Genomic DNA, 14,103 nt, shown 5'->3' with positions numbered 1-14,103 from the left:
GTTAAAGTGAGCCAAAGCAAAACATTCTATATAAATAAACAGTTAAAAACCTACTCTCGCTGGAGTCAGGACAAGCAGGCATTTGTGTAACTTGTGTTTGCTTCACCTTTAGGTTATAGAACCACATGAGAACAAGCACGTACAGACATATTGACTTAGCTACTCATTAAGAAAAAGCATTCTTCAGCTCCAGTTGCAAGGAATTGTAAAGCTTTGCTTGAAGTTGTGTTTTAATTTTGGCATCTTTGGGAAGTACATGGGAAAGATAGCAAAGGTAAAAAAAATATATATCTAAAATTGATTTAAAACATGTACAGTAAGGACAGATAACAGAATATTGCTGTATCAGATGAAATGAAAACATTAAAGTTAAAAAAAAAAAAAAAGGATTATTTTTTAAGACTACTTTTACTTCACAGGTCACATCCTGCAGAAGAGACTAGATTGAAAGAGAATTTCACTTGATTAAAAACGCATTAAATGATCTCCAACATCCAATATTTGTCTAAAAAATGCAGCTATATATAGCTATATACATACATTAAATGCTGCTACTGTAGTGCTATTGAAAGAAGTGTCAGATTCCTTACTACTACAGCATCTCTTTCATGTCTTTAAATATTTGTTCATAGGCCCTTTAACAAGCACCTCAGGAATATAGTTTGGAAAGAATATCAAAGCTAAAAAGTTAAGAATATGCATTTCCCAGAATTTATTATTATTATTTTTTAATGGAACTTTGTAGAAAGTCTATCTGTTCTCCAAATACATATGCAAGTATGGTGGAAGTCATATTTTATGGTCACCCAAGTACCAGGTGCCTTTGGGATTTTCGAAGTGTATTTGCTTCCAAATGCCTTTGAGAATCCCCCAAGAAATCTATCTAGTCAAATAAATACACAGGTTCCCCCTGTCTGGCCACAAGAACTGCAGAGCAATAAAGCACCAGTGCATGTGTCCATCAGCTAGGCTAGGTAAACATAATTTCCCTTGACAAGCATACTTCTTGAGCACATGTCACTGTCTGACAGTGACAGTGTCTGTGACTGTGATAGCTAGGACAAAGGGGAATGATTTTAAACTAAAAGATGGGAGAATATGCGACAGATGTTAGGAGGAAAGTCTTTACTCAGAGGCTGGTGAGGCACTAGCACAGGATGCCCAGAGAAGATGTGGATGTCCCATTCCTGGAGCTGTTCAAGACCAGGTTGGATGGGGCCCTGGGCAGCCCAGTCTAAGTAGACAGCAACCCTAAACATGGCTGGGGAGCTGGAATTAGATTGTCTTGAAGGTCCCTCCCAACCTAAACCATTCTATGATTCAGATGAAGACATGGCAGTTTTCATCTGAAGATGTAAATTGACATAGCTTGCTATGGGCAAGAGCCTGGTCTCACTCCCTCCTCTACAGCCTGGCAGGGCCACTTCCTGTCTGCTGCTAGCCATGACAACAAAATCAAACACCCAAGTAATTTAAAACCTTTACAATAACCTACAATTAGAGTATACTTTCCACACAAGAAATGTCCATGCAGCTTTTCAGACTTATATCCTGTCCTGCCTTCTGACTCCAACAGGAGATTCTTGTCAAGAAAGAAACTGCAGTATTTCTAAATGTTCTGATACACAAGAAATTCTCTTAGAAAGTAAAGCAAAACAACAAAAAGAGGAATACAATGAAGTCTTTATTCTTGGTGTTGTGTAAGCAAACAGCAGGCAAATGTGTTAAAGAGGAAACAGGAAATTTTTATTGGAAACAGCTTTATTTGCTAGTCCACTTCACAAAAGCTGGCCTCCATGTTCAAATCAAGGGTCGGAGTTCCTTTTGTATATAGTGGGGAACCATCAGTCCTTATTTACCCACTTTCTGGGGGATTAGGATGATGCAGTTCTTCCCCAAAGCATGAAAACGGGAACTTCAGACTTCTTTTGGTTAATTTTGGTTCCTGACACTGCAAATGTGCAGTTTCAAAGCTTTATAGCAAAAATAACTCAATCTAAACCAGGTTTTATACAGCAACTGTAGAAGAGAAAAATCTAAGACATGTATCATCTTTCACCAGATGATACCTCTCTCATCACTGAAAATTAAAAAAAAAAAAAAAAAAAAAGCATAGTTTAATGGAACCATATCATTTCAGGAGAAAAAAAATGAGAGAAAAAAAAATCACAGCTGTATAGCTAGGACTGGGAAGATCAAGACCCAAGTTATAAGGGTGTTTTGTTTTCCTGTTCTTCCTCACTTTTTGCTTCAATGAATCAACATGCAGCTTAAGCAGAAGATTAAGGGTCTTGAAGAAAAGGTGCAAACCAGATGCATCTTTGTACAGTCATGAATGGGCTTCATTTTCACCTAAGTGCTAAACATCATATGAACAGTTCTTTCAAGCAGATGGTTTCCTCTTGGCTCAACTCAGACACCTTTATGGCTACATTAACACCTCCACAAATCAGTTCTACTCACCTCACCTTTTGGCTCGTTTAAGAGACTGGATTGTAAAAGTCTCTAGTTAGATCGGTCAAATCAACACTGCTAAAATAAAATCTAAGCTAAAATGGACTTCCACTGCTGAAGGTCCCTCTCCAATGCCATACCTAAGAACCAGTTTGTCTGGGATTCTTCTTGGTCTTAAATTTTGATCTGGTCATTCTATCTGAAATTCACTTTGTCCATATACATATATATATATAAATTGATGTTAGATTCTGAAACACTATCTTGAGTGAGATATCAATATGCCCAGGACCACCCACTATCATATTTAAGGCCAACTATAGCTCAGATGAAAGAAATTTTCTTCTTTGGGCAGAATTCCACTGCTCAAATACAAGCAATAATTTTTCCAAGTGCTTGATCTGCATCCCTGACATGCAAACTGCATTTCCAGCACCAGACTTGATCAAACTATTCCAGCCACTCAGTCAACATGAACTGAGTGACACATGAACTCAGATGCAAAATCTGAGTCAAACCTGGAACAAACACTGTGGCAACTATCTACAAACAAAAGTGGTTTAATTTGTCACATGCCTGCAGCTCTTTAAAATGGGGACAGTATGACTTCTGAAGACTTAGCCTGTTATGAATCCATGATCCCAGAGGACTTTCATTTTGAAGATGCACTGCTGTAGCTTGATAATAATTAAATGCTTTTTCACAAGTCTGTTTCTTCCCAGAGCTATATAGTTAAATATTCCTTAGGCAGTATTATTAAGTTACTGCTCCACACCTTTCTTTTAGGAAAGTAGCACTTCATTAAAGAAAGCGAACATTTAATTAATGAAACACAACATTTTATAAGGATAATGCCCTTAAACACTGTAATTTAGTAAGTTAGTCAATAAATATTCATCATTTGAAAGCTAGAGAATTCTGAGAATCCCATTAAAAAGTTTTGGCCAAGTTTCTAACACATTTGGCATCTCCTTATTCTACATGATTACTTACATCACTATTCTAAAATATTATTCAGACACATTCAGTCCATGAAGGATTCATCTCTTGAAGAACCAGAAAGTCATAGAAAATACATAACAAGCATGGATTTTGTAGTGATGATGAACCTGCAGGTTTTGAATCGCAAACTAACCAACTTCCTAAGAGGGCCCCTTTCTTCTTTTCACCTTTAAAGCTCAAGAGGCCACTTTGCAATATTGGCCAACTATTCTGGTGTGCTTCCATAATCTCCATTTTACCTCCAATAATCAATTCAAGTGAATATGGATGCACACAATTAAAATAAAATATTTCTTACCAAGAAGTTTCTGGGAGGAAAAAAACAACTTCTTGAAAGAAACCATATATGGGCACCAAGTATTTGTACTGCTTTCTAGTCATGGAAGCCCTGGAGAGAAGTGGTTGTGAGGAATGTTACTCAAATATCCCTCAGCTGTGATGATCATTGAAGAAACACTCTCCTTGTTCTACTGCTGGATTTGGGTTAAACATGGGAATGGCTTTTTCAAGTTAGGGAGCCTTGCAGCAGAACAGTAACTATGCTGCTGATGTTATGCATAAACCACAGGACACTGGGAGAAGAAACAGAATATGTTTGGAATTTGTGTGGGAACAGATGAAGAAGGAGTAAGGAAACAGATGTTTAAGATCATATATTGATATTTTCTTTGAAAAATAAAAAAAAAAAATCAGGAAGCTTGAAAAATTTTTTTCAGCTAAGCCTTCTGAAAGAGCAAATGATTTAACTTTCCTTAAGGAGTTTAAAGTTTGTTTATTCACTTAAACTAACTTAAATACGCACACACACACATATATATATATGTATATGTATATCTGTGTGACTGGTTTCCAAAATATCTGCATAGGTTGGCTGCATTTAATTTTCCTTCTTACCAACTGCAGCAGGTTATATAACATAGTAGCTTTTGTTGCACATCAATCTTCTTGGCAAGCCCAGGAAACACAATGCCGCTTTTGTGAGTCAAAACCTAATTAACTTGAATCTCCTTTTCATAGTCTTCAGCATATTGAAATCAGGTTCACAGTCCTTTTAATTGTTTTCAACAATAACTAAATATCTAAAATGAGACTTCTTCCTCAAAGTCTCATCAGTTAACCCCAGCCCAAGGAGGTCTTCATTGCAACAAGAGGAATTGCAGGACCTCATGGCACTTACCATCAAGTACACTGTAAATCAGAACTGTACACAGTAAACCAGGATCACCGTTTATTTTAAATGATTTTTACATATAAAGAAAGATTAAAAAATAACCTTGTTTAAACAAAACAAAAACTTTCCTGCCAAAGAACATTTGTTTTTATACACTAAAGATGGACTGCTCCCATTCATTTTTAAAAGGCACAGAAATGGAGAGAAATAAGATGTTAAGTAACTTAAAAAAAAAAAAAAAAGAAGAAGAAGAAAAACTCTTAAGAAATAATTGGGCACGTGGGTTATTTATCTGGCCTGATTAACACAGGGTGGTCTTGGAGGAGGATTATTTGGGGCAGAGAAAGCATTTAGCCAAATCCTCCGAAGGAGGTCATGTTGACAGATTCCAGAGTGAGAAAAGAATCCTCCTCCAAAGATTGGGAAACAGTAGATGACTTTAAACTCCTCCTCCTTCAGAGATGACTTTGTGAGAATAGCCTTTAGAGGGATAGAAGGGTAGACATTAACCACTGTGACTCCTAAGCACAGCACCAGTAGCCTCCCAGAGACTGGGCCACCTGTCCATATCTAGGAAAAAATAGTGGGTATAAGGGCAGATATGTGATGCCCAATGGCTCACAGTAGGCTTTCTTCAGTTACTTTCAGATTGCTAAGACTCAATCTTAAAATCATCAGCATGCATAAGAAGGACCATCTGGGAAAAGGACCTCCTTTGCACCATAAGGATTCAGTGCTCACTCCAACAATGACCCTATACAAGCCCTGTGTGGATGGTACTAGATATCAAGGTCAGAAGCTCTAGTGGCAGTGACACAGACAAGCTAAAAGCTCGTAGGTTTTCAGCTGAACGCTCATTTCCCTTAATCAACATGAAAGGTACAAAACTGGATTTTCCCAAAACAATTATAACTATTACAGTTACAATTATAATCCAACACTTACAAGAACCTAGAGCTGCCGGTTCACAGGATCACAGAAAGAACTTCCCCAAAACACAGGAATGCAGAGGATATACTTTTCTTAATTTCAAGTCTTCCATAAGGAGCATGAATAGGTTTGGGAAGGTCAAACCATGCCCATCTCTGGCTTAAGTGAATGTCCTTCATGCATCTCATCACAAAGATCTTTGCATAGACTGAGAAGTGCACATGAACTGAGAGGTTTATATATAGATATATATAACATAAACCTATTTAAAACCAAACCTAAGGAATTCTGTACCATCTTGGACTTAAAAAAAAAAAAAAAAAATTCACTGCCAACAATAATTGGTCATCACATTATGTCATTATTAAGAGACAGACTGTTGTTCCTGATTGTGCCCAGTCTAGCCCAGCACTTCTCAAGGGAAACAAATGCCAGTATTTGAAACAATTTCCCCCTTGTGAACAGCAGGGCTCAGCATGATCTCCCTAAGAAGAGGTGCTTCAGAAAAGTGTACAGTATTACCAGTAAATGACAGATAATGAAAGCCAGAGTTACAGCTAACTGGTTAACTCAAGAATGACTTTTCCCAGTTACGTCAAGTGGCATCTTATTTTGTTAACAAAACCATGGATTTCAAAAGTTTGCTGTGCAGGAAAGGGTATCAGCAAGCACAGCCAAGTGAGAGTCCCGTGAAAAGAACCAGAAAGTTCTAGCCATGCTCCTTTAATGGACTTGCTCGTGGTGGTTATTCTTTTCCTTTAAACCAGGAAGGAGGGAAACAAAAGAAAAAAGAAAAAGGAAAAGAAGGAAAAATTTAGAAATATGCCTGGAGCTGCTGAAATTACCAGAATTACTGAAGATCAGCACTCGCTGCACAGCAAGAGATGATACAGTGTTCTGTAATTCATGAAATACTGAGAATTGCAAAGTATCCCAAACAGTAATGATACCCAGCAAAGGTGTATGAATTACATGGGGGTATCACCTCCTTACTTAGTGGATATCAAACCAGCAAGTTTTCCGTGAACTGCAGATCATTTGATTGCTGTATTTCTGAAATATGCACAGGAAGGAAAGGGAAACATCTGAAGTTATTTTTATTTCCCCAGGTCTTCTGGTTATAGTGTATGAATGTGAGGGTGGGTCTGGCATTGTCTGAAACATGTCAGGGTCCTTTTGCATAGCCTCATTTCCTTCTTCCTGTTGCTAGGAAGGATAGTTAAGCATGAAAAGTGCTTGTTTACAGTACAAGACCATCCTGTTAAGCACATGAGCTCTCCTCCTCCATCTCCTTTTCACCAGACAAGGGTGCAGTTGTGTTTATACTGAAACCAGTAGCAAAATTCCAGTCTAAGGGGATTTATAAAAGCAATTTGAATCCCTGAAGAAACCCAAATATAACACACTGAGGAATTCTGTCGAGAAAAGGAAAAACCACCAAAGCAACAAAAAATGTTATCATGCAAACTGCATCTCTAAATATTTGCAGAACTCAAATTCTCATGCCTGAAACAAATCATTGCCTAGAATGTAATGGATTAGAAAAACCAGAACAGTAAAACCAAATCACCTCTCATCCCCTAAGAACCCCAACATAAACAGATGAGATTAGTCCAGAAGGACAACCTCAGGTCTTCCTTCCCACTCTCACAAAGCACACAAGGTCCCTGGGGGGTTCTGTGCCCAGTATTTGTCCTTCCTTGGGCCCAGCAGCAAGGGCTGGGGAGATCCTGGCTTGAGAATTAACAAATCCTAGACTGCATCTGTGCAACAGATTCAGAAAAACAAAAAAGATGGCAAGATATCCTTGCTTTTAAATACTATTTAGAAACAGAATTTAACAGCAGCGCCATTCAGTTAAAAAAGAAAAAAGAAAAAAGTAGCTTCATTTCCCTTTCATAATAAGTTGATTAACAAACCAAGTTACTTTAAAGGAAGATAAAGAGATCAGAGGTCCCAGAGGTTACAAAGGTAGCGCCAAATGCTTTGATTCCTTGACCTTGTAGATGAAAGGAGTTCTCCCAAACAGCATCTACATCTTCCTTTGACTCTGCTCTGCTCCACAATCAAAGAGCCTCAGCCCTAATCAGGATTTCGCAGGCAAACTGGAGCAGTAACCCGAACCCGTATGTTACAGGGACACAGCCTTACTTCCTGGCCACCTGGATCCCTTTGGGCACAGCAGGATGCTGCCAAAGGCACATGGAGAGGAGGCAGTGTGGCACCAACACCATGTGCCCCAATGGGTGCTTCATCATCTGACACGGACCTGATCCACGCTCAAGGGCTGATGGGGACTGTGACAGAACATTGCCTCCCTTCAGATCACTAAGAAAACCATGTAACCTGACCAGAGTAGTGCCACTGGTCTGATCCTGAGAACTTTTTCAAACGTGTCACGTTTACCATCCCCGACTGACGAGTAAGATAGAAATACATTCCTTGGTCTTTTAATTCACATTCCCTATTCAGTATGACACATCAGACAGACACTTCTGACCCAGCCACAGTCATTGCTCTCATGCAGTTATTTCTTCAACACTTTTATTTTCCCAAGGAGAACAGAGGGGTGGGGGAATGGCAGGGAGGAGAGGGGAGAATGAACTGTAATACCATGCACACATCTATAGCTAAGTGCCCTTGACTGGAAAAAACACTCAATGGCCTAATGGCAACCCATCGCTCAACAGCTTCAGAGAGGCAGTGGAAATCAAGTCACTGTCCGCTGAGGTGGGGGTGACGCTGTAGCAGCCCCCGGCTCGGGTTTTCTGCTGCCCGGGTGGTGGGAGGTGATGCTTCCCCGGGTATCGAAGCCCCGGCTGACTGTGGGACGGGCTGCGGGAGGCCACCGGGCTTCTGGCGGCCACGGGGCTCGTGTGACGCACGGCTTCAAAGGCAGCGCAGCGCTTTCCGGATCGTAAGCACGTCCGGAGAGTAAAGTTTTTTTTTTGTTTTTTTTTTTAGAAAAAAAAAAAGAAAAAGAAAAAAAAATGGAAAAAAAAAGGAGGGGGAGGGGGGCTAAGGCAAAATAAAGAAAAAGCATCAAAGGGGAGAGAGAAGCATAGAAAGCGAGACTTCGATACCACTGCGCTGCCTTGAGAGGGGACGCCCCTCAGTCCCAAACCTCACCGCATCGCTCCAACCCAACCCAGCCCAGTCCCGACAGCACCCCATCACCCCTCCAAGCTTACGAGTGAGGATCATGGTGTCCCGCCCGCCGCGGAACCTCCACGGGCACCGACCTCCTTCGCTGCTGCCTCCGCGGCGGCTGGCAGCTGGCAACGCCGCCCGGCCCCGCACCGCCCCAGCCCCCGCCCCGCTCCGCCCCTCTCCGCCCCGTCCCGCTCCTCGGGGGCTGCCCCACCGCTGCTGTCGTGATCGATGCTCGCGGCAGAAAGCAAATGCAAATCTGCGCTGCGACTTCTGAGCTCCTGAGAAACTATCAGCGTGGAGAAGAGTGCCGTGAGATTTTTGGAAATAGCTGCGTCCCGTCAAGACAACTGCGTATTTTACACTGTCTGCTTTTGTTCCAAGTTTCAGTTATTCTTTCTGTACTATGATCTGTCTGATATTGAGTATGTATGGTGTGGTGCCTAAGCAGGCAATTTTCCTGAGAACAACCATCTCCCCCTCCTATGTGCTGTGAGCGGAGGCCAGTTGGCCATAGCAGTGTTGTTTCTGGAAACCCCTACGCGGCTCCAGGTCATTAATTTACTTTAATAGCCCTGAAGAAGATGGAGCTGCACTGTATCTTCAAGCCTGACTTTACATACTTTACCCACTCAATCCATCACCTCTTCATATCTGAGCTTCAGCTCCTTTTGGCACCACCAAGCTTACCTGAGTGCCTGCTGTAGGCAACAGTTAAGCGCAGACAAGGTTGGTGGGGTCTGTTCAATGGGAATTCTTGGCTAACAGGGAGGGCGGGCACACGCTGAGCCCCAGCTGTCTAACAGACAGGGTAATCCCACCTAATTGGCTTTGAGGCTGCACTCATTGTCTCTGCTCTTTGGCACTGGGTAGACTGGGAAGTGACAGAATAGTAATGCAAGGGATGGAGAAGGCTTGTTGTGGATTGTGTGTGGAGTATGCACTTCAGAAAAGAGAGGAATTTGTGTGTTCCTCCTATAATCATCCTCAAAAGGAAAACAAAAAACAAAAAACAGACCACCACCAAACTGCCCAAAACATGGGAAAGCAATGCAGTTGCAGAGGTGCTTCCATTGCAGTGCTAGAAGCAGAAGCAGAAGCCCAGTTAATTAAGCAGAAGCAGAAGTAGAGTTAATACCCATGGTAAAAAGCAGAGCTGTTGCTGTAAACACTGCTTCCTGGCCCAAGTCTGCATCCTTGCATGGGAGGGTGCTGCACAGGACCCACAGGAAGCTTTTGAAGAAGGAAAGAATGGACATTTACTCTGCAGCAAAAGTAAAGGGCATTGTTCAAGGGAACTGAAAACTGGAAGCAGGAGAGTTTTGTGTGAGGATGAGCACACAGATTGTGAGTAAAGGCAAATATGGTGTAGGCACTGGGAGAAGGGAAGCTATCAGGAGTTCAGCCCAGGGTTATCAGCCTCAACTCCACTGCTTTGTGAAGTTGCAGATGAATGATGATGATGCTGGAACACCATATGCTTTCCTGTTCTGCATGTGGAGCTAAGCAGCTCCCCCGGCTAAAGGGGAACTTCCATCCTAGTGCGGAGTCTATGGATGTTCTCAGCACTGCTGGAGCCAGGGATCCCTCTGATGGAGTGATATCTGTGGGATATGGCTCGATAGACTCTGGAGGATTATCAGTGACCCGGATTAGATTCTTGCTGCTAATCTGAAAGAGAAATGCTTTGATTCTAGTTCGTTATCAACCCCTGAAGACATGCAGTCTCTCTGGCTTGCATTTTAACTTGGAATTCTATGGGGCTGCTTAAGCAGGCATGTTCTCAACTGCAAAGCAAGGCACCGGTCTGGCATTCACTGTAAAGTGTACTCAGAGGAGCATTCCACCTGAGGCATGGGTGTCAGCGGGTAGCAGCCACCCCAATCACTCACTGGGCTGCAAGGAGCATTGTGAAATCAGCACAGCTTTGGTCTGTAATTTTTTTAGTTCTCAAACTCAGCAGCCAGCAGGCAGCTTCCTGACGAAGATGGGAGCCTATAGGCAGCCAGCATAGGAGGGTTGTTTCTGTGCAGCACTGTGATCCTTAGTACAATCAATGAGCTCGTGCTGGATGCTAAAGCAATTGTAAAGGTTTGCCTGACAGGCACAGTTATTCACTGTAAAAGGTGAATTCTCCTTCTGTAGTAACTGCATAAGGGAATGATTGGCAGGACAGCATCTCATAAGAAGGGTCTGATTGTCCTTTTTTTTCCCTTTCAAGGCCCAGATGCATCAACAATTGACTGTGCCCTCCTCTTGATGCTCCCCAGCAGCTGGCACACAGTGGGCAGCCCTGGTACAAGTGTGGGATTGTCAGACAGGCTGTGGCCATTCCAAGCTGCTTTGAATGTCCTCTGAGCAGCAGCATGATGGATTACAGCACGGTTCTGGTTTCCAGGCCTCTGGCTCTGGACTGGGATTCACTGGGGTTCTTGTGTGCAGCATTTCTGCAGCCCCAAGGATGTCTGTTTCAGTTATTGTCAAGGAAATAATTAAGTTTGCATTTTGTAGCACTTGATGTTAGTGAAAAGTAATTATTTAAAGGAGTTGTTAATTGTTCAGACCTCTTGACAATGAGTGTTTACGCTATCACTTCTTAGAGATAAGCAGTGTTACTGTTCCTTGCTCTCCATAGAAGAAAACTATTGTTTCACACAGGAGTGAATCACAAAATCAAAGAAAGCATCTTCCCAAAGTACTTGTTAACAAAATACTCAGGAAAGTGCACATTACATACATAGGGCTCAAACATAGGTGCTGCTCTACTGCCTGCAACAGATGGGCCCACTGTTCCAGAAATCTTTCACTAGAAATAACGAGAATTAGAATTATTCCCAGCTCATAATGTATGGAGAGCTGTTACTTGTACTGATCCCAGAAAACAACTCTTTTTTTTCTTCATTTTACCAGTAAATAATGAACAGCCTTGTCTTACCATTTATGATACATGTAACTGACTATTCATAGATAGTGATAAGTGAACTTTGTATTTTTATCTCTTCTGAGTGCTCTAGAATAACACAAGTTCAACAGTTCAGGCTGAAAATGAAATTAGCAGGTTCACACAGTACTGAAGAAAGGCTCTATTATATGGATGCACAAAAGGATAAGAAGTAAAAATTACACCAATGATGTAATTCAACAAAAAGATATAATTTGGTAAAGTATACAGAGAAACTGAAAAATGAGGAAGAGAGAAAATAAATACATTCATTTCAATTAAAATATGGAGGCTAAACTCAGCTTACATGGAATACTGCTGGTTTATGTGAATTAGTAGAGATGAGGGTTATCTTTTCCATATTGTTTTTAAGAAACTTCTGATGGTGATTAATTTTTGAAGTCTAAAGGATTTTCTAGTGTTGATAAGTCTGTCTTCAATTAAAGATAAGTTTAAAAGTAAAAGACTGTTAATTTAAATAAAGGTAGTATTCATAATTGATCACTGCTTAACCTGAATTAATCAGGACTTAAACCTAAGGAATAAAATCCTGATTTCCAACCACTTTTATATGCATGTGGTGGAAGTAGTCATACCAGCAAGTCCTGGTGGGCATGCAGGTCACAGGGAACCGTCCCTAACAAATGGCTGTAACACAACTTTCTTTCTGCCTATGTGGCATTCTCCCTATGTGGCATTTGCCTTGGTGACCCCATGGCAGCAGAGCTCCATACCACCAGGAGTTCTCCGTGACATTTTAATGGTAAGAATCATTTATTCTACTTAGTTCTGTGTTCATGCGTGACATCCAGCCTGGTGAAAAAAAAAAGGTAAACTTTCACAGAGATAACAGCGCCTTCTATGAAAACCAGATGTACGATGCAAGTTGCCCACTAAAATAGTTGAAAACAGAAAGACCATTGTTTTAAATATGTCAATTTAAAAAAAAAATGTAGTAATCTTTTTCTTTTTCTTTTTTTTTCTTTTTTTTTTTTTTCCCCACAATAACTAAAAACATTATAAACAATGAAAAATTTCCTTTCTAGAATGCTTTTCTTTCTTCCATCTTGAGCGATCCAAGTCTTTTTAGCTAAATGAACTTAATATTAATTAAACTTATTTCCTCTGGAGGAAATAGGCATATGCATCCACCTGGACCAGTTGATCCATTATGTGAAAGACTGCCGCTGTTTTAGCCTTGGGGAATCTCCAGGACTCAGGAAATCATTTTAAACCCATGACTCAATAAAGCACGATAACTATGGCAACTGGAACACATACACTGAGATGCCTAATTGCTCCTCAGTGTTTGTCAGGGGAGGTACTGGGTTGATACTATAGCCTAGAGAGTGGCTATTGTTAATGTAATGTGAAGCTACTGAGACAGGGAAGAGGGAAGAAGCATGTTACAAAGACCAGTGAACAACCTTGGGCCTGGTGTAAGTCAAGACAGATCGTAATCCTTTTCAGTCCTGCTCAAAGCATCTGCAGTCTTGTCCTGTTTTAACTTATGGAGCAAAATTGGTCACTCCATTTGCTTTCTCATAATTAATTTTTCTTGTAGACAAATTGGGAAAATAATGTGTTTCTTTCGCAAAGCCCTTGAGTTGTAGTGTGGAAAGTGCTGTATGAGATTATTATGTTGATACTGTGCTTAATAAAAATTGTCTTGCAGATTGCCAGTTTGACGATTTCTTTCATTGTGTGTGCTCAAGTTCTTGCTTATTGTAACTGAAAAACAGCTTACAGCAGCAATTACCTTGAGTTTTACTGGGAGTGAGGTAGATGCACACATGCAGACAGTTACTTAAGGGCACCTTAAGTAACTCACTGGAGTGTCAACACCCATAATGATATCTGAGGAAAGACGAGAGAAGTGGAGGGGGAAGCTAGCTGTCTTGCCAGTAAGAACAAACTGAGTTGGACAAGATTTATTAGGTGTATATTACCCAGATGAATGTGATCCTGACTTGAATAAGAGCCAGCAATAGCAAGGGGAGAGGGTCAGGCAGAAAGAAGTGGCTGGTTGGCCTTCATCAACAGACTGGAGACCTGGCAGGGATTAGGAGGAGGAGTAGAATTGTTGGGGTGTTCATTCTTCACTCCAAAATTTAGCATTATGAACTCTAAATGGATGGCCAGGTCAGCTGAAAAATGCTTCTTCCTCTCTCTCCATGCTACATTTCTCTTTCTATGCCAGTGTGTTACAGAGAGTATGGTATTACTTGTGAACATGATATGATGCACAGAAGTGACTCACAGGCTAATAGGAGCCTGCACGTTTTTAAAAAAAGACACATTCTGTTACATGACCACAAGAAAAAGAAACATGGAAGGCATTTAGTTTGCTTTAAAATTTCAGCAATGTCGAAGTATGAAGGGCTACAGTTTTTTAGCTTGCTTATTTATGAGGTTTTAGTTTTGCCTTCATATAATTTTATAAAGAGACATGGTA

At 40.9% G+C, this 14,103-nt stretch overlaps 1 protein-coding gene across 6 annotated transcripts in view; it reads right to left on the bottom strand.

The window, feature by feature from the left end:
- Window positions 1-14,103, bottom strand: part of DLC1 (DLC1 Rho GTPase activating protein) — a 222,320-nt gene that overhangs the window by 27,177 nt on the left and 181,040 nt on the right. Inside the window, exon 1 of one of the 6 annotated variants that reach the window (XM_015862304.1) lies at window positions 8,749-8,859. The exons of the other annotated variants lie outside the window; for them this stretch is intronic. Coding sequence (XP_015717790.1) covers window positions 8,749-8,761 — 13 coding nt within the window. The 5' untranslated portion in view covers window positions 8,762-8,859. Of the gene's footprint in view, window positions 1-8,748; window positions 8,860-14,103 lie in introns of those variants that run through there. 6 annotated transcript variants of the gene reach the window in all.

Source organism: Coturnix japonica, chromosome 4 (assembly GCF_001577835.2).
Source record: "Coturnix japonica isolate 7356 chromosome 4, Coturnix japonica 2.1, whole genome shotgun sequence".
Taxonomy (NCBI): Eukaryota; Metazoa; Chordata; class Aves; order Galliformes; family Phasianidae; genus Coturnix; species Coturnix japonica.
Note: the sequence above shows the minus strand (reverse complement) of the source record. Positions and strands in the feature narration are given on the sequence as shown.